Raw genomic sequence first — 27621 nt, 5'->3', positions numbered from 1 at the left:
TTGAATTTCCAATCTATTTATTTATTTAAATATGAGAAACATCTTAAAAATTATTCAAATAGCTTTGCAGTACAGACTGTCAAATGGATAAAATTCTGTGTTTGTCAAAAAACAAAACTATCACAAATGATCCTACTGAGGCTACAAGTAATATTACTTATAATCTAAGTAAAGACTACTCATTAATGCAAATACACAGAATTTTTTTCATTTTTCAATAAATTGTATGCTCAGGCAATATAAAGATATTGACTAAAAGTTTTTTAGTGGAAAAGTTACCGGCCAATATTACCGGTATAATGCTTTTATCATAGGTCCCTATGGCACATATTATGACATACCTCAAATTGCAAGCTGGTGAAATACATTGTTTGTAGCGAAAATACCTTTTTTGTTATATTTTACGTTCAACTCGTCAAAAATCAGTGAAAATAGACTCCATACAAAATACCCAAAGATTCTTTTCAGCGAAAATTAATTCCAGCTAAAATAAAGTATTTTAGAGTAGTTTATGTTGACTCCTATTCAACTCCCACCATATCATCTTAAGGTGTTATATGCAGTATTGTCTCCAGCTCTATTTGGGGGTGTTCTAAATTATATAGAAAATATGGTGAAAAAAATAACCTCAGTGATTATAAGTAAACTGCAAAATACATAAATGTAAACCTTCAATAAAATACACATAATTTATTTGATTACACAACACATGCTAACAACAACTACTAATAATTAAAGTGCATTCAGTAATTTGAACTGATAATTTCTTTTATATATGTACATACTAGATTGCCTGCTGAAAGCCTCGGCATGCAGACATATCAAAATCAATTGGAGACAATTTATTGTCATGTCTAAATCCATGTTTTTGGTGACTGTCAACATTAGTGCCAAATAATTATTTACACTCATGTGACAGACATGGTACAAAGTGGAACCAGTTTATTTCTTTTATTTTGCCCATGACATTCATATTGCATTTCTAGCACGATCAGCCATCTTGAATCAGTCAGCCATTTTGAATCAGTCGGCCATTTTGAATCAAGGATCCTATTTGATTAATAAACATATCAATTTTGAATTTAATATACATGCACAACCAAGCTCCAGTTCCAGATATGCAGAAATGGGTTGATTTTGATGAATTTTTAACACTAAAATAGCCGCAAATGCATGTCCTTATATATGTGTGAGAAGTTTGAATAAAATTGGCCGGGCATTTTCGGAGATACAGATGTGGTCAATGTCCGATCAGGGACTGCAAAGGAGTCAGCAGGCAATGTGTTGAGACAAGAGGAAAATTAGATATTAAATAAACAATACTTTGACCTATATTTTGCACAGGTAAGTTTACAACAGACTGACTGAAAATTCTAACTTTTTATATCAATAAACACAAACTTTTGACTAGATATACATGTACTCTCACACTTTACACATGAAGGTTCACCAATATCAAGCAAAAACAATTTATATTTTGTTAACAATGAAAAAGACAAGATAAAACTTGCGTATTCAATTTTCTACAGTAAAGTACATTTAACATGATAACATTTCTGATACAGTTCCAGCTGAAATATTCTCAATAAGTGTACAAATATCAAAGAAAATGAAAAAAACAAACACTTGACATACAAACAATTCACTGTGATAACAGTTATAAAACTAGAAATATCTTTTGAGAGAAATATCTTTTGAGCTAACTGTACGTAGACAGTGTGAAGAAAGTTTAATAGAAGGCTTACAACTTGAGTATTGACTTATATACCTGTATCAAGAAGACTGAAGGTTTTTTAGTAGTGTAATAAAGTTATTATTATTATTTTGTATATTGCATATTGTATAAAACTGTATTCCCCAGTCTGTCATTTCATTAAGTCATTCATCATAACATGTTGGGAGCTATCAGCGAAGTTCTAACCCGATATGGCATGCCACTGATACATACGGATTTGTTGTGACACAACGAGTTGCACTAATTCACTGGTCATCATTGACACAACAGAGAATCATAAACTGATATTTTATGTTTCTTATATTGGACTTTACTCAAACTTTGTTTTTGTGTACGTTCCAAATAAAATATCCTATCCTATTCTATCCTGATAATGATCTTACTATAGTTATGGAATTTGTCATTTGGTAAAATGAAATTAACATTTTATAAACAAAATAAGTAAAAGACTGAAATTGGGGGCCACAGTATTTTTGTTTGTGCCTCAAGTCACATAAAATTCGTAAAGTGGAATTGCCAGAAACCTCAGAAACATGGAAACCTCGGAAAGTATGGAAACCTCGGAAACATAAAAAGTTATCGAATCAAATTCAAATTCAATCAATTTAAATCATTACAAGATTCAAGACCTTTCCGCAAACGAAATTGAGAAAATACGGGATGCTCGCTTGAGTTTAGCAAAGGTCATGTGATAAAATCAGCCAATCAGCGGCCATTTTAACTTTCTATGCCATTTGGCACCTCCAAGAGGCTGGGTTTTGCACCATTTGTTTGAGGGCAGTATATTGCATTGCAATCATGGACGACATTGGAGGAAAGAGTTAGGGTTAACCCTAACCCTAACCCCTAACTTATTTTTTCAATTTTAGTCACTGCCAATTTCAACTTTTCATGTTTACCAGGTTTCCATATTTTCCGAGGTTTCCGGCAATTCCACTCTACACATAAAATTATATTTTTCATTGAAGACCAACCTTAGTTAACTAGGTGACTCAACTTGATTTTGGGGACTCAGGATTTCTACAAAATAGAGGGCACACTGCTGCCATCTCTACTCTGGCATGGTTGTCTAAAAATCCTGGTTTACCTTGTTACATGCTGAAAATCTGTGATATGAGGGATTTTCACCTCAGGCACAGATAACAAATATTTGCATTGTCAGCTTCAACAAGATGAGTGTGTCAAAGTGCATCTATTACTATGAACAATCTATCTGCCATTAGCTTCAATGTGTCTGGCCACTTTTCAACTTCTTATTCACCTGTAATATTAAACAGACATTTACTTTTATTTAATTTGGAAGGAACATAATGATATTTCTGTACCTGCATTAGTGACACGTACTCCAGTCCACTCTCTACTACACTACACGACATGACACGATGCGACGCAACACTACACTACACTACACTACACTACACTACACTACACTACACTACACTACACTACACTACACTACACTACACTACACACTATACTACACTACACTATCTTCTTTCCTCTCGACAACATTACACTCCACTCCACTCCACTCCACTACACTACACTACACTACACTACACTACACTCCACTCCACTCCACTACACTACACTACACTACACTCCACTCCACTACACTCCACTACACTCCACTCCACTCCACTCCACTACACTACACTACACTACACTACACTACACTACACTACACTACACTACACTACACTACACTACACTACACACTATACTACACTACACTACTATCTTCTTTCCTCTCGACAACATTACACTCCACTCCACTCCACTCCACTCCACTACACTACACTCCACTCCACTCCACTCCACTACACTCCACTCCACTCCACTCCACTCCACTCCACTACACTACACTACACTACACTACACTCCACTACACTCCACTCCACTCCACTACACTCCACTCCACTCCACTCCACTCCACTCCACTCCACTCCACTCCACTACACTCCACTCCACTCCACTCCACTCCACTCCACTACACTCCACTCCACTCCACTCCACTCCACTACACTACACTACACTACACTACACTACACTACACTACACTACACTACACTACACTACACTATGCTATGCTATGCTGCATTACAGTACAACACTACATCATAATAACTGCATTATAATTACACTACCCGGTACACATGAATCTCTACTCTCTATACTACACTACACAACTTAATGCAACTATATGTAAGACTCACCATTCAATGATACAAGCCTAAAACAACATACCTTTTTGTGTTTTTTGTTAGAGCACGCGATGGCTTTCTCTTTCTCTGCATTCTCAATGCTTGGATCTGCACCATGACGATATAGTATTTCTACTAATTTTAGGATTTCATGCTCTGGTCGGTTACTACCGACAACTAAATGTAATGTAGTGTTTCCATTGTACATGGGATAGTTCACCAACTCTCGCTGTTCATCTTGCCAGCTGAGTAGAATTGTCATCAACTCTCCAAGCCCTCGCTCCGCCGCAAAATGTAAAGCTGTTTTACCAGATTTGCCATCCTGTGTGGTAGAGATATAGATGTAATGTGGATGTGAATTAGCATTACCAGTGTTTTAATCTGCATGCTAGGATTCCACTAGCTGTAAAACAGTTTTAGCCATAATGACCAATGCTACATTGTAATTTCCAACATAGACCACTTCGCAAATAGAGGAAAATGAAAAAATCATGCATTTTGTCAAAACTCGTGTAGCAAACTGAAAAACACTACTGCAATGTATATATGTACTTTATATTTAGAAAATAAAGGATGACACAATAATGGAAATCCATGGACAATAATGGACTTAATAATGTGTGAGGCAAACATATTGCGTCATAACACTTCTCCAAATCCAATATGATCCTGGGGGATTCATTATTGTTGTTATAAATCGTCACCATCTTAATTAAAAAAATTAAGGGGCTTTTTTCAAGTGAATTACTTAATGAGCTTTACATTAGAATGAGCTTTACATTATTGTGCGATAATTTAAAACTACAAATGTAATTGTCTTGGATGAATATAACGAGGATATTTTAATTAAATGTGTGGAAAGATTGGATATGTCTGATTCACACACTATATTGTTTGTATGTTTGTACATGAACCTCCAATACTGTCAAGTTATCATCTGAATTAACAGTGCTACACGAAATACCAATCAACCAATGAAAACGTAGCATTTTTAACAAGTCATTGAAAATGACACAGTCCCCGTTAAGTTCTCTTTGTGCTCGTCATATTAAAGCGGAGGGGTTGTCGCGAGCGTGTCCTTGAAATTTGAGTTCCAAGTGGCGTATACAACAGATTGTTTATTTACATCAAAACACGTGTTTTGTGTCATAGTAATATGGCTAAAATAAAAACAGCCGTTATTCAGCCATCTTTGATCTGATTATGAAACACACTGATATGTATGATGTATGTGTCAAATATGAATGAAAATGGTACATAAATTGTGGAAATATAGTAGTAAGGCCAAAAAGTCAGATGGCTGTCAATCGGCCATCCTTGACCAGATTTTGAAACAAATTGTCATGGACATGCATCCTAACATATATAAAGTACATGCATGTGCCAAATTTGAATGAAAACTGACAAAGCATGTCCAAAATACGACATTTTCAAAAAACAAGATGGCTGCCAGTCGGCCATCTTTGATCCAATTGTGAAATAAATCATCATGGACATGTATCCCAACATTTATAATCTATGTACCAAATTTGAATGAAAACTGACAAAGCATGTCCAAAATACAACATTTTCAAAAAACAAGATGGCTGCCAGTCGGCCATTTTGAATCGAATCGCTAAACTACTGCATGTGCATATGTCCCACATAAAGTACTAGACACATGCAAAGAATGAACAGAATCGGTCCAAGGGATTCTGAAATATGACGTTGGATAGACTGACGCATGGACAGACGGACGGTCGGACGGACAGACTCAGGAACTCACGGATGGTCGGGGACATGTATCCTAACATGTATGATCTATGTACTAAATTTGAATCAAAACTGACAAAGCATGTCCAAAATACGACATTTTCAAAAAACAAGATGGCTGCCAGTCGGCCATCTTTGATCCAATTGTGAAATAAATCATCATGGACATGTATCCTAACATGTATAATCTATGTACCAAGTTTGAATGAAAACTGACAAAGCATGTCCAAAATACAACATTTTCAAAAAACAAGATGGCTGGCAGTCGGCCATTTTGAATCGAATCGCTAAACCACTGCATGTGCATATGTCCCACATAAAGTACTAGGCACATGCAAAGAATGAACAGAATCGGTCCAAGGGATTCTGAAATATGACGTTGAATAGACTGACGCACAGACAGACGGACACACGGACGGTCGGACGGACAGACTCAGGAACTCACGGATGGTCGGGGACATGTATCCTAACATGTATGATCTATGTACTAAATTTGAATCAAAACTGACAAAGCATGTCCAAAATACGACATTTTCAAAAAACAAGATGGCTGCCAGTCGGCCATCTTTGATCCAATTTTGAAATAAATCATCATGGACATGAATCCTAACATGTATAATCTATGTACCAAGTTTGAATGAAAACTGACAAAGCATGTCCAAAATACAACATTTTGAAAAAACAAGATGGCTGCCAGTCGGCCATTTTGAATCGAATCGCTAAACCACTGCATGTGCATATGTCCCACATAAAGTACTAGGCACATGCAAAGAATGAACGGAATCGGTCCAAGGGAGTCTGAGATATGACTCCGGACGGACACACAGACGCACGGACACACGGACGCACAGAGACCGAATTATAAGTCCCTGTTTTCGGACTTCGTCCGAACAGGGACTAATAATGGTAGTGAATAGTATTAATTTATACTTTTCATTTCTTCAGAATACATCATTTTTCGAAATAATTGTTAGTCATAGGGAGTTAATTGAAATACCTATATGTAGCAAAATTTAAATTTGTGATTGTTTTACTGGAAGCTCAGAATTGGATTTTTGAAACATAGGTACAACTTTACCAGCGGGAGGGTCGAAATACCAGCGGGAGGGTCGTCACATGCGCAAGTGCGGGAATCGAGTCCCAAGCAACGATAACAACACACGCTAAAACGCAAAGGCTCATGGGTAGATGCTTGTTTGTAAACAACGATACGCTACGTGTGCGTAGGTGATAACTCTCTGGTTTTAAATAATGTCAAAATCAAACAGATATTTTTTTTGGTTTATAAACATCACATCACAGCTTACCTGACACAATGTTGATGATCCCATGCTAAGCAGTAATTCAATCATTTTTGTACTGTCCACGATGATATCAGATTCTCGCTCACTGACATACACTCTTTTTCTGGTACCATGTGAAAGAACAGCCACATGTAATGCTGTTAGCCCTGGAAGTGAAGTACACAATTATATATATTAAAGACTGTAAATATTTACAGACAAACTGTAAATTCAAACAATTGTCAAATTATGTTCTTGCTATAGTTAGTTTTTTTTATGATGAAATCTGAGTTATTATTATTATACATCTGTCACCAGTCACCGCCATAAGTTACAGCATGTCGTAATTTTGCAGTATTGCACTGGGTATTTTCATCCTACCACATTAGGAAACGCAAATTCCAAATATGGAACGATTACGCACATAAGCGTCCTCTAATAATAAATAACAAACATGGCTGCCACCAGGGTTTTACCAGACCCCACACAAAGAACTTCGCTAAATCTGTTCTAAACTTTTTGGATTTCGTCATTCTAATGTATCATTGGGAGGAAAAGATGTAAAATAATAAGGTTATTATGAGGATACCGCAAAGTATGCACTCAGACAGTACAGAGTCGCATTGACCTCCACTGCGTGTCATTTGATACTCTCGCTGTACAGTCTTCGTGAACACGTTGCAGTATCCTCGTAATAACCTCATATTATCATGAGCAATGTTTTTGTTTATTCTGTTTGAATGCTCATAACTGCATAAAGTGTGTATTTTGTACATACATGTAATACACAATAATATGGAACAGTAGAATGAGCACATAAACTGATCTGATGTCTCAGGAGTCGCAATATGATTCACCAGCAATAATTCAGCAATATATAAATAAAATCTCATGTAAAGATGACTGGTCATCATGGTCATGTCCGCCTAACCCCCTGTGCAAGTTGTGTTCATGTAGCTTTATACAAGTTGTAATTACTGGCTGATCCTGACCCGACTTACTTACTGTAAGATGTGAATCAAATATAATGTATGCAACAGAAATAAAGACAAGCAGCCTGTCGTCTGAGATAGCTCCGCTGTTAGCAATGCACATTTCAATTAAGGAACTGAAGATATCATTAGACAAGCAGCCTGTCGGCTGAGATAGCTCCGCTGTTAGCAATGCACATTTCAATTAAGGAACTGAAGATATCATTAGAAAATAAACAATAAGTATAGTATCAACGCAATCGAACTTGCTGTTTTCAAAAAAAATTCAAAAATATCACTTTTCACCAAAAATGACAAAAATATTCACCAAAATTGGCGAATTGAAGATATCATCATGAAGTGAACAAATCTGAAAGAGGTCCAGATGCAGTACCTATATATGTAATATCAAAGCAATTGAACTTACAGTTTTCAACAAGAAGTCGAAAATATCACTTTTTACCAAAAATTACAAAAATATTCATCAAAATTAGAGAATTGAAGATATCATTACATAATGAACAAATCTGAGAGAGGTCCACATGTAGTACCTATATATGTAATATCAAAGCAATTGAATTTTTGGTTTTTAACAAGAAGTCGAAAATATCACTTTGTACCAAAAATGACAAAAATATTCACCAAAATTAGAGAATTGAAGATATCATCACGAAATGAACAAATCTGAGAAAGGTCCACATGTAGCATCTATGTATGTAATATCAAAGCAATTGGACTTGCGGTTTTCAACAAGAAGTCGAAAATATAATTTTTTACTAAGAATGACAAAAATATTCACCAAAAATAGAGAATTTGAGATTTTGACATGAAATGAACAAATCTGAGAAAGAATCCATCCAATCCAAAGTACTTGCATATCAAATTTAAAAACATTCTGACTTGCGGTTTTGAAGAAGAAGTTGTAAAGTTGACGACGGCGATGGCGGACAATCAGTTATATAAACAGCTTCGCTGTGTCGACTTTGTCTAAAAATTCACTAGGCAATTCAGAAAAAGTAATTTGACAGAAAAACAACGTAAGTACTTGGTTCTATACAATTCTACATGAATTTTGCAAAGTTTAGGAATGCCAGAAATGCTTGATTTTGGTGATTTTTCAGTACAAAAATTGTCGCCATTTGGAACCAATTCGTGAAACAAATTGATGTGCATATGTATAATATTTTGTACGATGTATCTATGAAGTTTGAAGGTAATCGGTCTAGGCATATCTATGATATAGGTCTGGACACACAGAGAAATGAACACATGCACAGAGATCCAGAGATTTTTTTAAACAAGGCAACAGGGGCGCAGCGCCCTCATGCCATGGCCATGCGCCCCATTACCCCGGGGAGCAGATCCTATGGCAACCATCAAATTCTGATTGACCAAGGATCACATGTGGCCACAGTCTTCAGCTGTGACCTGTCTGATAGTAATTTTGGCCCCAAGGAAGCCATAGAATGCTCCATTTTAACCTAGAATTATCAAAAACTCCACACTCTGGTAGGGAGAACCCTATCTCCCCCACTTGGAGCTCAATCCATAAGTTCTGTTCGGACACCGACTAATTAAATGTCCCTATATAATTAATGTAATATAAATGAATTTGCCCAAACATCAATGGATTATCAAAACCTAGTTTGGACACTGTTTTTATTACCTTCATTGTTCTTAGCATCCATGTCAGGGCGAACCTTTTCCTCAAATTGTGGTAAACTATTGTTGTATCGTACAATTGCAGTGTACACAGTCTGGACAGCATCAACGAATCCCCGTTCTGCAGCACAATGAAATATCGTCTGTCCATCATGTGTAGATTTTGAAATACTGGCACCGACTGTGATTAGACAATCTATGATTTCTCGTAAGTCAGTCAGTATAGCCAGAGAGAGTGGAGTCTGTTGATAGAAGAGAAAATAAAAAAAAAAAACATAGAAAGATATCCCATGTGTGAAACAAGACATTGTCAATGACACGTCCCCGTTCCGTTCATATTTGAGTGACATATACATTCAAAGCAGCAACAATATAGATGTTGAACTGCATTCAGTAAAACAAAATAGCCACCAGTCAGCCATTTTCAACACAATCCAAAAAAAAAATTTAAACTAAATTTGCCCACGCATGACATAGATTCAGTTCCGGTATGGTGAAAATGTGCAATTTTTGTGAATTTTTGACCTTAAAAGGACTAGCCCAAATGCACAGGCATATGTATGATATAATGTATGATGTGTATGTGAAGTTTGAACTTGATCTGTCCAGGCATGTCCGAGATATGGATCGAAAACTAAATTCTTTAAAACAAAATGGCCGCCAGTTGGCCATTTTGAACTTGATCCGAAGAAAAATTGGTATGCATCAAGCTTATATTATGTTTAATATATGCACTAAATCTGAACAAAATCCATCCATGCATGACTGAGATCCGGTTCCGGAATTGTGAAAATACGTGATTTTGATGCATTTTCGACCTTAAAATGGCCATCATTCAGCTATTGTTAAGCGAATCATGAAACAAATGCACATATCTATTTGTGACATGATGTACCATGTGTGTGTGAAGTTTGAACTTGATCAATCCAGACATGCATGTCTCTGATACGGATCCAGAACTGAATTCTTTAAAACAAAATGGCTGCCAGTCGGCCATTTCGAACATGATCTGAAACAAAAAATGACGTGCATCAAGGTCCTATTATGTTTAATGTATGTACCAAATTTGAACAAAATCCGTCCATGCATAACTGAGATCCGGGTCCGGAATGGTGAAAATGTGCGATTTCAATGCATTTTCGGCCCTAAGGCGGCTGCCATTTGGCTATCGTTAATGAGATCATGAAACAAATGCACATACATATTTGTGACATGATGTACCTTGTGTGTGTGAAGTTTGAACTCGATTAATCCAGGCATGTCTCAGATACGGATCCAGAACTGAATTCTTTAAAACAAAATGGCCGCCAGTCAGCCATTTCGAACATGATCCGAAAAAAAAAATGACGTGCATCAAGGTCCTATTATGTTTAATGTATGTACCAAATTTGAACAAAATCCGTCCATGAATAACTGAGATCCGGGTCCGGAATGGTGAAAATGTGCGATTTTGATGCATTTTCGGCCTGAAAATGGCCGCTATTCGGCTATCGTTAATTGGATCTTGAAAAAATGCATGTGCATATGTGTGATGTATGAGTGAAGTTTGAACTTAATCGGTCCATGCATGTTCGAGATACAGGTGATCACGGACGGACGGACGGACGGACGGACGGACGCACACAGGGCAAAACATACTACGTCCGAACGGGGACTAATGACTGAATTCATGATAAAGAAATGCTGAACAATTAGGATAAGACTATTAAAGAAAAATCTTAAAAACGCAATCTTATTCATATGTTCAAAGATGATAACAGAAAACTTATAACGCCATAAGTTCCGGCATTCCCATGATGTATCTTTGTAAGGAAAAGATGTTTAAGGTCATAACGAGGATACCTCAAAGTATGCACTCAGACAGTACGCTGTCACATCGTCCTCTGCTGTGTGTCGGTCAATACTCTCGCTGTACTGTCTTCGTGCATACTTTGAGGTATCCTCATTATAACCTCATATTATTACAACAAAGGTATGAGGAATGTATCCCAGAACACATATGTATCATGTGTCATTGAAGTCTAGTCATGTTTCTTGAGATATTATTAAGTAAATATTATGCAAATAGGATATTTAATATGCAAAAAATTCAATTAAGAAATAGCCAGGTCTCTAAATTATCTCCAAGTTTCATTAAAATTTGTGGCAGTGTTGTTGAGACATATTTATGCAAATTAGGAAATTAGTATGCAGGGATTTCAACCAAAAAATAATTGTGTCTGTGAATAATCTCAGATCATCTATATGAATGTTTCATTGAGATATGGTGGTTCTTTGAATTTGTTTAGTTGAGCTGTCACATGATCAGATGAGCTGTCACATGATCTGTTGACTTTTCACATGATCTGTTGAGTTGCCACATGAAATGTTTAGTTGCCACATGATCTGTTGAGTTGTCACATGATTAGTTATCAGTTAAACTGTCACATGCTTAGTTAAACTGTCACATGATAAGTTGAGCTGTCACATAAGTTGAGCTGTCACATAAGTTGAGCTGTCACATAAGTTGAGCTGTCACATGATCAGATGAGCTGTCACATAATAAGTTGAGCTGTCACATAAGTTGAGCTGTCACATGATCAGATGAGCTGTCACATGATAAGTTGAGCTGTCATATGATAAGTTGAGCTGTCATATCAGTTGAGCTGTCACATGATAAGTTGAGCTGTCACATGATAAGTTGAGCTGTCATATGACAAGTTGAGCTGTCACATGATAAGTTGAGCTGTCATATGATAAGTTGAGCTGTCACATGATAAGTTGAGCTGTCACATGATAAGTTGAGCTGTCACATGATAAGTTGAGCTGTCATATGACAAGTTGAGCTGTCACATGATAAGTTGAGCTGTCATATGATAAGTTGAGCTGTCACATGATAAGTTGAGCTGTCATATGACAAGTTGAGCTGTCACATGATAAGTTGAGCTGTCATATGATAAGTTGAGCTGTCACATGATAAGTTGAGCTGTCACATAAGTTGAGCTGTCGGATGATAAGTTGAGCTGTCACATGATAAGTTGAGCTGTCACATGATAAGTTGAGCTGTTACATGATCAGATGAGCTATCACATGATACGTTGAGCTGCCACATGATCAGATGAGCTGTCACATGATAAGTTGAGCTGTCACATGATCAGATGAGCTGTCACATGATAAGTTGAGCTGTCACATGATCAGATGAGCTGTCATATGATAAGTTGAGCTATCACATGATAAGTTGAGCTGTCATATGATAAGTTGAGCTGTCACATGATAAGTTGAGCTGTCATATGATAAGTTGAGCTGTCACATGATAAGTTGAGCTGTCACATGATAAGTTGAGCTGTCACATGATCAGATGAGCTGTCACATGATAAGTTGAGCTGTCACATGATCAGATGAGCTGTCACATGATAAGTTGAGCTGTCACATGATCAGATGAGCTGTCATATGATAAGTTGAGCTGTCACATGATAAGTTGAGCTGTCATATGATAAGTTGAGCTGTCATATGATAAGTTGAGCTGTTACATGATCAGATGAGCTATCACATGATACGTTGAGCTGCCACATGATCAGATGAGCTGTCACATGATAAGTTGAGCTGTCACATGATCAGATGAGCTGTCACATGATAAGTTGAGCTGTCACATGATCAGATGAGCTGTCATATGATAAGTTGAGCTATCACATGATAAGTTGAGCTGTCATATGATAAGTTGAGCTGTCACATGATCAGATGAGCTGTCATATGATAAGTTGAGCTGTCATATGATAAGTTGAGCTGTCATATGATAAGTTGAGCTGTCACATGATAAGTTGAGCTGTCACATGATAAGTTGAGCTGTCATATGATAAGTTGAGCTGTCACATGATAAGTTGAGCTGTCACATGATAAGTTGAGCTGTCATATGATAAGTTGAGCTGTCATATGATAAGTTGAGCTATCACATAAGTTGAGCTGTCATATGATAAGTTGATCTGTCACATGATAAGTTGCGCTGTCACATGATAAGTTGAGCTGTCACATGATAAGTTGAGCTGTCACACGATAAGTTGAGCTGTCACATGATCAGATGAGCTGTCACATGATAAGTTGAGCTGTCACATGATCAGATGAGCTGTCACATGATAAGTTGAGCTGTCACATGATCAGATGAGCTGTCACATGATCAGATGAGCTGTCATGTGAAAGATGAAAAATATTTGTATTTTGTTGTACCTGACCAAGATTGTCTTGTGCATCCAGGGTAATTTTGCTTTCTCTCTCAAGTTTAAATATCATAGCTTTGCATAATGGAGTGTTTCTCTGTGCAGTGGCAATGTGTAATGCTCTGGAAAACAAAATTGAAATAATATATTGTAACGACACACTGCAGACAAAATGTTTTAAATCATTTGGGTAAACCTTGAAAAAATTGTTTATTTTAATTCTTGCTACCAGATTTAAAATGATTCAAACATAATTGAGTTCAATGCACAATTCTGCCACTGACAAGCACAGGTTGGACATGTTCAGTATCTTTTGTAACTTATTGTGTGAATGAGTTTTTAACACCAAATATGGATTTCTGTCTCATGTGTGTTTCAAATGTCAATTATGTATTCTAATTAATAATAAGTAGCCCTACTTATTATTACTATCATAACTATATTATATATAGTCATCATATGTAGCGTAACTCATTCACCAATCTTGAATTGGATTGTGAAAACAATGCATGTGCATAAGTACTGGTACATGTGAAGACGTTTGAAAATGACTTGCTCAGGAATGTCTGAGATACTATGGGTACAATAATAAAGTATGATCAATTTACAAGTGTGAGTCTATAGGGCTTACTCTGTTCCACGAAACAAAACGAAACAAAACCCTAACCCTAACCCTAACTTGCATTTTATTCATTGGTCTAATAATATCTGAGAAAATTTCACACTGTGAAACACGAAGTGAATAGTGCCATCAGTGTTCAACAATTCCAAAATGGCTGTCAGGTCATTGAAGAAATGAATGGAGCTGCAAAGTAGGCATTGAAGTGTAAACTAACTATTCTTGACTAATTTATTTCTGTGATGTGGCGACGCTTGAAGTCTTTCATATTTTGGTTTAATTTCATTTCGTTTTTTTTCACGTTTCGTTTCGTGGAAAAGCCTAAGCCAGTCTACAGGCCATTATTTTCATTGGAATAGGGTTAAAAATAGAGGTGTAGCCAAGGTAAAATGTACTTACGTGTCACCATCTTCATCACTATCGGTAAGTTTATTTATATGAGTGGCTTCTATCCTTCTATATTCCATGTCTTCAACAACGGACAGCGACGGCTGACGGGGCATGTTGAACGACGTAGATGGATCTGGTACTAAGCAAAACCATTTTCCCTCTGAAAAAATTTTCTGAACTCCATTGTGCACTGTTATCTGAGGATGGGAAATATGTCTTTGAGTATAGGGTTCTTCTTCCTCAACTGGTTGAAACACATCAGTTTCATATCCGGTTTCCAATGAAGTGTGAGATGAAAGGTTTGACGGAGGGCCGGTTGAAGATATAATACTAGACCCTGGTGACACCATCATTGGAGTATCAATGCTCAGTGTAGAGTTCGTCGATGGTGTTGGTGAGAAGGGACTATTGACTGGAGAAGAGACAGCTGAATGAGGACTTCCTACAGAGCTTTCCTGGGAAGCAGCATAACCGTTATTTACATGAGTTGTAAACATACTTGGGCTCCCCAATACACTGCACCTTGTACTCTCATCTGAGTCGATGATGTTTTCGATTAGTATCGGTTTGATGGTAGTTGGAGTTTGTGCTTCGATGACTCTACCTAGGCCATTTGATCTTACCGTATAACTGGTAGTTGTTTTAGTATTTGATTCTAATGATGTGTTTTCATCATACAGATTTCCTGAATTTGGAAGGACTTTATCAATGTCACTTACCGGTAATTCTGGCAAATGTTCCTCAACAAATAGCCGCTTAGAGCGATCTTCTTCTAGGGGGTCTATGTTCAGTGCACGCTTGTGCGGCTGATGTGGTTGTGGTGGTTGGGTTAGATACTGAGAATCAATGACAAAGTTTCCATTATACTGCATTTCAGGACTAAAATGTTGTTGGATGTTTTGTGAAGACTGAAGTGGCTCATGATGTGTTGGGCTTTGAATATATTGATATTGAGTGTCTACATTGTATGTTTGATGATCAGCTGGCATCATTGAGTTCGGGAAAGGTCCAACATAGTGATTTTGCTGATACATAGTTGCTCGTGACGCTCCAGTAAACGAGAAATGGGTAGTGTTGTTGCCCCACTGTTGTCCGCTGTCATTGTTTATACCTCGTGGGGTGACATTGCTCTCTTTTTCATCATTGGGCGAAGTTGTCACTGTATCACTGTCACCACGCATTGCCAGCATTAAATTCTCTTTGTTGTCAGGATATCTCAAATTAACTCCAATTCTGTCTTTAATACATTTATTTCTAGTTTTTTTTAAGTGCTTTTCCAGGGGTACATATTTTTTACTCAAATTCACCTGACTGATTGATTCACTCAGACAATCAATGGGATCATCTACTCTGTTGGGTTCGTTGTCAGTTGTTTCCATAACTGCGACAATTTTTGGCGTGATTGTTACAATCGACTCCTCTTCACCATGTCTCTGATACACATGGTAAGCTGCATCATCTTCATCGTCTTCAACTGGCTCCCTAATTGCTGGTCCCTCATCATTTATCTCAGCTCTTTCCATCATCTCAGTGACTGCATCAATACTTTCATCCGCAGCTTTGATGTCTTTCCAAAAATCTGAACTGCTTTTCTCCTTTACCTTTGTTACTATGCCAACACCATCCACTATGCCAATACCATATTTGTCTACTTTTGCATTTCGTTTAACATCACTAATGGTCTTCCTCACTTCCTGACCATCCTCATCCATAATAACCATATTAACCTTGACCTTAATAACTGTATCTGGTTCTCTATTCTGTATGGTGGCTTCAGTTGTATTTAATTTATTTGCTATATTCTCCATAGGTACTGTTATTTTAACAGGCACAGTCTCATAGAACTGACTGTTTTTGATGTTGTTCACTCCATACCCATTCACATCTCTCATGTAGCCTTCAAGTTTCTTAACCCCATTGATCTCTTCAGATGGATTTCTTTTGTATCCTTTCTCGGCCTTTATTCTTCCCTTTTTCTTGTCATTTTTTTCATTCTTCGTTGATAAACAAACACTACGACTGCAGTGGTGATGTTTTACTGTCTTTTCTTTACTCAAATCATTAAAACTGTAACCCCCTTTCATATTCAAATCTGTAAAAAATAAACAAAAAAAAACATTTGATTTTAATGAAACAATTGATCACTTTGCTCAAGATTTGTACCAATCTTTTTTATTAAAGCTAAGGATATGATCACAGCATTTGAAAATAAACCTGCAGAGAAAAAATTCATGGAATTGCTACAGAATGAAAACATTATTATACCAGTAGCACAGTTCATAAGTAACAGCTTTGAAGTCAGGAAGCAGGATTTTACTTGACATTTTAATGCCTGCTGTCAGTAATATTAACTTTTACTCTTTTTTTCTGTTACGACAAACTTTACCTATTTTTTCCATATTTTAATAATCTTACATTATTTAGTATTTTAGAGATTTTGTATTATTTAGTAATTTAGTGATTGTATTTGTTATCTAACATTGTTTTCTCTTTTTTTTTTCTTGTACCTTGTGACCATTCCCTTTCTTTCCGGTGATTGTGTAAGAGTCAATAAGTAAATAAATAAATGTATTATTATTATTATTATTATTATTATAATGTATATACATATATCATGATGTATTATGCATATATAGAAGAACAATGAGGTCATTATCATTTATGAAATTAATGAATATTCTTGTTTCTCTGTTAAAATTGAATGTACAGTATTAATCTTATGGTTCCTTAGAGAATATGAGATGAATCGTATGAAAGTACTTAAAAATAGTGCAGCAAATATATTACAGGAAATTGCAGCAGGAAAACACTTGGGAGATAAATACTTGTCTAAGTGTGCTGGCAATACCTACTATATACAATGTAATGGAAACTATATGTAGACTAACTGATTTGTTCATCACATCAGTGAATATCCGACTCCATGAGGATGTAAATAATAAATACTGGTGTATTAATACTTGTATAATAACAATTCATACCTTCAGTAGTACATGTTCTGTATTAATCCCCAAGTCCCTTTAAGAATAATAACATTAATCTTATGGTTCGTTATAAAATATTACATGAATGGGATAAAAGTTTTTAAATAGTATAGTAATACGGTATATCTAAACAAAATTTTGGTGAAAAATGATTGACAGTACACTACACAAGGAAATAAACATATATGTTGACTCAAAGTAACAAATCTAGAAGAGAGTATACCGGTAGTAATTACATCTGGTTTTTATCAGCAGTTTAAATGATTTCATTTCTGTGCTTATTTTTATGTATAAATATTATTTTAGCTATTTTAGCCAAATTTTTACACTAATTGTAAATGAGTCACACTTAAATTGAGTTATTGCAACCACAAGAAACAAGACTTTCGAACAAACTTAAGAACAATGAGAAGAAGGAAGAAGGAAGAAGGAAAGGCATTTCCCTCTTAATAACTTTTTCCTTCATTTAATGATACAGGCAAGGTAAAAATAAAATAATTATAATTACTGGAAAAGTAAAAGACAAACAATGAGAAAGAGATCATAAACAATAAACACATGATTTAATTTTATTTTAGGTGTTTCATTTGCATAGCCTTTGAAGGTGGTCACATCGCATACATGAGATGTACTGGTAGGTATTATATTAACAAAGACAGGGACTCTGAGGAAAGTTATTAAAGTAAGCAAATCCTAAAATGATTGGGAAACAATGAAAGGACTCTAAGGAGTCAAAATTACTATTTAATGCATATCACAATCAAATCAAATATTGCATTCATGCTTGTCATAGAATGAGTGCAATGGATTGTGGGAAAATCACTATTTGTCAACACATGTTCTCACACATGCATGGAATGACAACTGCCATGCATTTTCCTGTTGAAGTGCATACTTTGTGGAATCTTAATAATTTTTCTTTGTGAAGATGGGACTAGGTAAGGTGGTAAAAATTAACCATCTCGAAGATATAAGTGAAACTTTAGGTAGAATACTACAGAGAAGTAAAAATATCATCATTTTCTTTATTGATACATACTTGATATACCTTGTTACAAGGATTAAGAAATAAAATAAAATATGGAGTGACCATACTCAGTTCAGTTCAGTGCAATAGCATCTTTTGTCTATTTTAGAGCATTTTACCATTGTTTCCTATGGCATGTTGAAAAAAAGATATATACATGTAGTGTCTTACAAGTTACTTTTGATGACTATAAGTATTAAAAAATTGACAATATTTTTAGTGACATCTACATCATTATATTTTTATATAATCAATGTACTGTATGTACCACTTGATATAATATTTGAGGTATTTAGGGTCTTATTATGTATGTATATCAAGTTGAAACAACTATACATGCAAAAACAGAACTGGTATTTATGGAATGGCAGAAAAGTTTGATTTTAATGTAATATTACAATGGCTCCCATTCACCAATCTTGAATTGGATTGTAAAAACAATGCATGTGCATAAGTACTGGTACATGTGAAGACATTTGAAAATGACTTACTCAGGAATGTATGAGATACTATGGGTACAATAATAAAGTATGATCAATTTACAAGTGTGAGTCTATAGGGCTTACTCTGTTCCACGAAACAAAACGAAACAAAACCCTAACCCTAACTCATTTTTTTTTTCATTGGTCTAATAATATCTGAGAAAATTTCACACTGTGAAACACGAAGTGAGTAGCGCCATCAGTGTTCAACAATTCCAAAATGGCTGTCAGGTCATTGAACAAATGAAGGGATCTGCAAAGTAGGCATTGAAGTGTAAACTAAATATTCTTGACTAATTTATTTCTGTGACGTGGCGATGTTTGAAGTTACAAGTTACTTTTTCATGACTATAAGTATTAAAAAATTGACAATATTTTTAGCGAGTTTTAACAAGAAAATGTGTTTTCATTAGGGTTTATGGAAACTGCAGCTAAAATAGCGTTTTATATTCAACACATTACTTTGAAGCCTAACATTATAATATTTTTTCTTTCTTTAATATTACATTCTTTTTATACTTTGTTATACTTTTATTGCTACTGTACTGATTGAAATACTATATTTCTAAAGATGCAATAAACATTATTATTATTATTATACATCTGTCATCATAACGCCATAAGTTACAACGTACTGTATTTTTGCTGTATTTTACAGGGTATTTTCATCCTACCATATTAGGAAATGCGAATTCCAAATATGGAATGATTACATGTGTAAGTGTCCTCTAATAATAAAACAAACATGGCTGCCACTAGGGTTTGGCCGGAAGTACACTGATTCTGTTCTTAACTTTTTGGATTTCGACATTTCCATGATGTATCTTGGAAGAAAAAGATGTTACCTAATAATAATAATAACCTAATGTCATTGTTTACAAACAAGCATCTACCCATGAGCCTTTGCATTTTTAGCATGTGTTGTTATTGTTGATTGGGACTCAATTCCCACGCGTGCGCAGGTGACAACCCTCCCACTTTAAACTAATGGAAAATAAATGTTAGAAAGAAATTTTACAGAAAGTCTGGAAATTTTACACAGGATTGGAAACAAATAAAGGCCAGAATTTTAGACAAGCCATGCCCAATGTTGATTTCAAGAAACACTTGCTGCTTTTTTGGGAGGAATTTTGTAAAAGAGAAACTCTGACGTGTTATATTTGTATAAATAGAAATTACCACTAAAGAGGAAGTCTCAGATTGGCCAATCAGTGGCTCTGATTTATGGGGGAGTTCCCCATCCATTCCCAGTTTGTTCCAATACAAAGTACTGCAATGACTTTTAATTGACAAACTCTATATTTTGTTTCACAGGACCTGCAACCATACAGATTTGGACATATTGCACAACAATTTCACAGCAATTTGCTCAACTGTCTTCACTATTGTAACAATGTTTAAACAAATTAAGAAGAAAATTAAATAATTTTTATGAACTTCCTCAACAGAATTATAATTTTTAAACATCAGCTATAATTACGAAATCTCCATTATGTCAAACCATTCATGGGAATGACCATCTCTGTTTGACATGTGTGTTTCAATGAACAAAAATTGAGATTACTGTAAAATACTTTATTTTAGCTGGAATTTATTTTTGCTGAAAAGACTCTTTGGGTCTTTTGTATGGAATTCATAAAGGTATATTTGCTAGATTTTATTTTCACTGAATTATTGCGAAAATAGCGAAAATTAAATATTTTACAGTTTTATACACCAAATAAAGTCAATGCATCAATGTACTGTTTACATAATGGTTAACGACAGGGAATAAAAAGTGTCTTATAAAAAAAAACAATTGCACTGGCACTCAATGGTTAATTACATTTCATTTGGGAGTAGGAAAATACACTCGCCGAGACGTGCCAGTCTGTGTCAGATTGTAAAAATTGTAAAAAAGAAAGTAATATTTTGTTGACCAATAGAGGGTGATATGACCTCTGTATCAGAAGGCTATATAAAGGTTATATTACCCAGAATTCCCTGGGTAAAACAAAAACATGTTTGCTTTTCAAATACTCTAGCATTCTGACATCACATAGACATCGCAAAAACTTGTCAGGAAATAGTAATTGGTAAGATTGTATCTCCCATATCCTTGGATCTACATTATAGTAAATAATTATTTGGGTTTTCAAGCCTCAAATGAATTTTTATGACTTTCTCATTTATTTCAGTTCATGTTTATTGTCTCTCAGCTTATGATGATTATTAATGCAGACATTTGAATACTCTGTGGCCTGGGACGCTAATCAGCTTTCAAAATACCAAAGATTGGCGATGAAATTCCCTGCAAACCATCAAATTATTATCTAAAGGAAAGTTGACAGACATGAATACTTTTCAGGATAACTACAACATATCCTGTCTTATCATACGAATCCAAAACTAACAGACACACTTTCATTTCACTTCTCTGCTAAAAGTACTACCATATAAACAGCATGAAGAGGAAAAATACGGAAAGCAAAATTGTTCATGACCAAAAGTGAACAGTCATCTGTTTCACTACACATGTTATGGATGCCTAATATATTACATCTATTCACATTCGCTCAATTATACTTCCTCCTTACAGTTTTTATGGGAAAACATTCATACCCTGACAAATTAGTAATTTATAACCTAAATATTTTTCTGCTTTCTGTTCATATCACAAATAATAACTTTATTGAAATCATACCCTGTTTAGAATCTAGATTTTTAAAATACAATAAAGTTTCAGATACATTCAAAATGGCAAGACAAAATGAAAGCATAATAAAATACAAAAATGAGAACAAATTGTGTATTTATCAAAAGAAAGCAAACCAAGTCTGTTCTCTTAGCACCTCGGTAGCATCTACTTTATCTATAGCTTGCCAGAATAATCGCTTCCAAGCATGCAACCTGCCAGAATGTTACCAGACTTATTTCTCAGTGCATTGACCAAGTCACAGACTCCTATAATGGTCTGCTTGTGAGACCAATTGTCCATGAATCAAATACATAACAATTACAAGTGAAGAAATATTCACAACATTTTATACGATAGCAAGTTTTGATTGCTCCTACCATATGCAGTACTGGGAATCACTAAACATGGATTAGACCATTTGATATTTGAGGGTAGGAGAGGGAATAATTTGATAGCTCTGCACTATTGTCATTTCTGGGAATCACTGGATTTTTTCCCAATTTATATAATTTATTATCTTGATCTCAAAATATTATATATTTATCATACAACAAGCCAGTAGTTGCATCGATCAGTATTGAGTTAAAATGGATGTGATAAAACAATATTACACCAATAAGAATTCACATGTGAGGAAATATTTTTTATTTGCAATTAGAGAACAGAATATATATGATATGAGCAGGAAAGTTTATGTAAATTTGTAATTTCATCTTTTGAAAAAAAATGTGGGTGCAGTTTATTCATTTTACAGAACTAAAGAATAGTTAATAAAAAAAAATATTTTATGAAAACAACATATCTATACCATTTGTCATCTTGATCTTACTACTGTACTGTGAAAAGTTGTAACAGGAATACACAAGTAAGCTACAACAATGTTGCCACAAAGTATGGGGGGGGTCCCAGAAGTTGTTACTGGGTATCTAGTTTTCATGTGATTATTTATTGTTAATATAAATATTTGGATATAAGCAGGTTCATTGATATTCAGGTTCAAATGATTTACTTGTCTGAAACATGGAGTGCGGGTGAAAAAAAACTGGTGGCTAACAAAAAGCATGTTGTTTGTTACGCTGTTTTGATCACATTTTTGATAATAAACTTGGGTTGCTAGCGAGTTACTTGGAAATCAGTGTTGTTCCTGTTTGTTTTGTTTTTGTTTTTCAGGAAATATAGATTCCTGGTCCCTTTAGTTGTGTACTGGTTATTATTTAACTATATTTTTTGTAATTTTTAGCCACGAACAACTTTAGCCACAGTTTCAAATTTAATTGGTAAACTAATCAATGACAATGAAGTTGTAAAGTGTGAAACATACTACCCAGAGCCACAAAATAAACTTCTGAAGTCAACACCTTATAGTTGCTATTACGTTTCTTGGTTCCCTAGTTTGAACAGCAGTGCCTACAATGAAACTACAAGTGTATATATCCGGGAGGTTTGCCATATACCACTCGTTATGAACTTGAAGTTAAACAGCAAAGGCAAATGAAACAAATAACTCCACTCACATGTCAATGTAACTTTCCTCTGAACAACCTTACATGAAAACCACAAAAATATGTAGACAAACATGGAGGTAAGAAATCCCTCTATATGAACATAAGAACTTTGAACAGCAAAAAAGTTCAAAATGGCGCATATTGTCAACCAGGATGTGTCTGAAAAACTACTGTGAACCTGACGCCCAGGCGAGAAAGGCTGGAATTATGAATTATATTACATTATTCAATAAGTGTAGCTTATTCACCAATATCATGTATATATTGTTAGTTAGTGCAGTTCTTGCTAATTGACTCGAAACGCTTACCTTTGGGTTTGACGTCGGTGAATACACTCATCTGCTCGGACCCGTCTATGAAATCGACGACAGCTCCGTCTGTAGCAAGATCGTCACACGGTAAAACAGACATCACGTTAGTAGTTATACTCTTCAGTTTCGTTCTTATGAGATGTTACTACGGATGTTAACAAAAAAGTGGGCTTATTTTGGCATGACAAACATGGCATAGCTTAAAAAATACGTATGTTAACGAGTATTGCTCGCTCACGCTGAGTTCGTGGAACTCATTTGCATGATAATAGTCAATACTTTACATGATAACAAATATGAACATTAACAAGGCTAAGGGAAATCCCCGGGAATCGGACGCTGATGTGTTTACAAATTTACAGATCTGAGGTAAATACGAAAGTAGAGTTCGGGGGAATACATTTTCAACTGAGATGAACTGATATTCTATTATTAATCAGGAAACGTATATGCAGACGTCCGAAGATTCAACAGACGGTCTGAAAATCCAAATAAATCGACCAGTACCACAGGGAGCCCAGGAACTACAATCAACTGTAATACGCAGTCTCTATGAGCGGGGGGGGGGGGGGGGTATCGGCTGGTATCTAGTGTAAGAAATAGACAAGGGATGAAGGCTCCAGCCAGCTCACATTTTTTAAACTCGAAAAAACAGACGAAAACAATAAAAAATAAAATCTAAAAAAAATACCAGGTTGAAGAATATTAGTTGCTTCTTCAAATTTCGCCAAAGCCCTACCTACATTTTACCGATATCTGCAAAATAAATCAAGAAAACTACACAAATTTACTCCATTTAGAAATTCCTAACGGTTTGCCCGAACGCACGGCACAGTTGGAGGCGTGGCCTGTTCAGCATTTGTCAACAACAATCCCAAGACTGGTTACGAACCACATCGAGGTCACGACTCGGTTAGCCTTGCTCAACTGGTTCGTAACCAGTTTTGTGATTGCAATGTAGAAGTACGTTCCACTGAATGGTCAGGTAATTTGCAGACTGATTCACAAATCATATGTATGAACACAGTCCCTCAAAGTTGAGGGACTGTGGTATGAAGCAATATGGCGCTCAGTGTAAATGCAAAAATATACATCTAGAATGCATATATACATGTAGTGTTATATAATAACATTTTTTTATTGCTCACAATTTGCTTTATACATAAAAGCAAGCAAGGTCTATTGACTATTGGTAAAACTTTAATACACAGGTTTACTGCTTTGGATTTAATGTCACAAAAACATTAATTTAAAGTTGTATATATTATGTTTTATATTTAGTTGAAAGCCCTTTGTAACTTGAAATAGGTTAATTTGACCCCTTAACTGAATCCAAAAACAAAATCCAGGACAACATCTATGGGTTTTGCCTGAAAAATGGCCAAGTTATTTAAGTTAGGAAAACAACTTAAATCCCATGATGCAACAGTGAGTAACTTACCAACATTGGCCTGTTGAGTCTGGCTGCACATTAAAAGCGTAAACTAAGCGAAACTTAGCGAAAAAGTATTGTGATAACAGTAGAACCTGCCAGCAGTACAAAATTTAATAGTTTATTTACAATGTTGAATTGAGACTCCCTAAGTTGTTGAAAACTCAAACCAACTGGTTTCAGGCCTTATAATGTATGCTGTATAGTAAAACATATTTCTGAAAAGAGGAAATGATCAATTTTCAACAAAAAATAAAACATAATACAACTTTAAAACCTAAATGTTCATATGATATGTCAAAAGTTTGATAATTATAATTGTGAACAGTCCTCAATACTTTTGCCCTGAAATATTGCACCATTTTGGTATGACAAAAGACACAAGTTAACCAATTAATACATAATGTATGTATTGTCAACTTCAGCTAAGGGTAGGCGTGGGTAGACACACTATGGACGCATGCGTAGATGACAACTCTCCCTCTTTAAATGTCAGTGCATGAACTCTGGAGATCATTGCCCATCGTTGCATGTAATTCAAACATGTGGTTATCAGTTGAAATGTACATGAATAATGTAATCCAAGTGCGATGCCCAGAGTTTATTTTATTATAGAAAATTTAAACATTGCCATGATATGGTATGTTATTGTATGGTTTAAATTGCATATTCACTTCATTTCGAATAAAATAATTCACAATAGGAACATTGATGAAGTATTTAAAATATTTTCCCGACATTCGGTAGACACCTGACTACTATCTTTTTCAATGATTTAAATGCGCACATGTGTAAGTTTGCGTAATTATTACGAAAGCAACATTATCAAGTCGGTAATATTGAGATACTCACAGACCCAATACCCCGGGTCAGTGCCCTAACAATTGTAAAAATAACTTGAGTTTGCGTAATTATTATGAAAGCAATTACAATGTTGAAATATTCAGAGCCGGTACAATATTGTAAACAAAATTGCGTAATTAGAAAAGCCAGTACAGAGTTGTGTACAAGTTGCATAATTACAGTACCGTCGGATATCATAACAATTTTACTAGAACGACACACGAGGCAAGAACGAAAGGGGTTGCTAAGGTAACGTGCCAAACTTCGGTCAACATACACTTGATGTCAGCATCGCAGCGCAGCAAGTTTCGCAAAGAAGTACTTGAATTCAATTGCGCCCCAAAATGATGTCGCTGATCACTCAGTTGTCGCGGTGTATGTTGTACCAAATTTTGACTTCGGCTTTTCCTTCTTAGTGCATGTTCTTGTTCACGTAAAATGCGACCTCTCACCAATGTATTAAAACACTTTGAATTTATACTTTGCGTGATTATACGTAGAACATTAAAATTTCTAAACATTATCTGAGACCATGCATGATGTATATTCACAAAATCATATTTTATATTATGTACGTCTTTCATTCCAAGGCTCAGGCAAATAAAACAAATGTTCTTCGGCCAACTATTATAGACTAGTTTCCAAGCTTTTGACTAAGCCAAATTTATTTTCCCAGTCATTTGTGTTCATTCATGATCTTGACAATAAATGTATATGTAAGGGTGCCTCTACAGGGCAGTTGCCTATGGAAAAGATGAGATGCAGTTTTGTATATATGCCACTTGCGCGTACGCCGGCCAAATCAGACTTGTGCATGGCATTCTAATGATAACCTGCGCGCAAACCAGACTTACGCGTGTGAATAAAATAGAGTTGGAATAATGGAAATGAAGGCGAAGCTTTCTAATTATGCCAGCCAGTAAAATACAGAGATTTCAAATATTATAAATAAAATGTATACAAGTGTTGTAATGTCCGATGTAATAGCCACATGTCGAGTTTATTTTAATTTATAATGTGAACTATTCCAGTTCATGGATGCCAATGAAATTTGAGAACAACTGAAATGTACAAGTAAGTCAGAGTCTTTTAAATGAATGTATCAAGTATACACATGAATTATTTGCCCCAACACAATGGTTTATTCTTTATTCTAAGTTGCGACTGATATGTTTATGTGGGCTTGATCGGCACAGTCGTAGAATAATAAATAGATTTTCTTGGATTAAAACAGTTTGCGAGCAGGGGTACAGCCACGTATGACTGCATGCAATTTAAAAGGGCGTACACCCTCCCCCAGGTCTCTTGGCTGACACTTTTTTTTTACAAACCTACCCCTTGGAAGCTTAAAAATTACGACCGCATGGATTCACATCATCTGTAGGGAGTGTGGATAATATGAAAAAAAAATCCAAAATATGACCCCCCCCCCCCTCGGAATTAAATCATCTGTAGGGGTGTGGATATAGAAAAAAATAGTCAAAAAATGACACCTCTCGGAATTGAACCATCCATACTTTTTGTAAAAAATATGACCCCTCGGATTTAAACCAT

The 27621-nt window shown here is 35.4% G+C and overlaps 1 protein-coding gene across 2 annotated transcripts; it reads right to left on the bottom strand.

The window, feature by feature from the left end:
• On the bottom strand, positions 1–24635 carry LOC102806282 (uncharacterized). 2 transcript variants are annotated; one of them, XM_085499411.1, is made up of 8 exons: positions 24536–24635; positions 23790–23937; positions 14816–16898; positions 13808–13919; positions 9612–9849; positions 6999–7141; positions 3983–4261; positions 1–2996 (listed from the first exon to the last, which is right to left on the bottom strand). In XM_085499411.1, the coding sequence occupies exons 2-8, from the start codon at positions 23890–23892 to the stop codon at positions 2961–2963; spliced, it is 2994 nt and encodes a 997-aa protein (XP_085355537.1). In that variant the 5' UTR covers positions 23893–23937; positions 24536–24635; the 3' UTR covers positions 1–2960. The 2 variants fall into 2 exon arrangements, with proteins under 2 accessions (XP_085355537.1, XP_085355538.1); XM_085499412.1 differs by lacking the exon at positions 24536–24635 and having other exon boundaries at positions 14816–15003; positions 15526–16898; positions 23790–24069.
• Between the last annotated feature and the right edge of the window lie 2986 nt (positions 24636–27621).

This window comes from Saccoglossus kowalevskii, chromosome 5, assembly GCF_978046115.1.
Source record: "Saccoglossus kowalevskii chromosome 5, keSacKowa6.1, whole genome shotgun sequence".
Taxonomy (NCBI): Eukaryota; Metazoa; Hemichordata; class Enteropneusta; family Harrimaniidae; genus Saccoglossus; species Saccoglossus kowalevskii.
Note: the sequence above shows the minus strand (reverse complement) of the source record. Positions and strands in the feature narration are given on the sequence as shown.

Coding starts and splice junctions, on each gene's coding strand:
- LOC102806282 (XM_085499411.1), bottom strand. CDS start 23,892: ATGTCTGTTTTACCGTGTGACGATCTTGCTACAGACGGAGCTGTCGTC. Junction 9,850..13,807: donor CACAAGACAATCTTGGTCAG/GTACAACAAAAT, acceptor TTCTATCAACAG/ACTCCACTCTCTCTGGCTAT. Junction 7,142..9,611: donor GGATGCTAAGAACAATGAAG/GTAATAAAAACA, acceptor CTTCACTTCCAG/GGCTAACAGCATTACATGTG.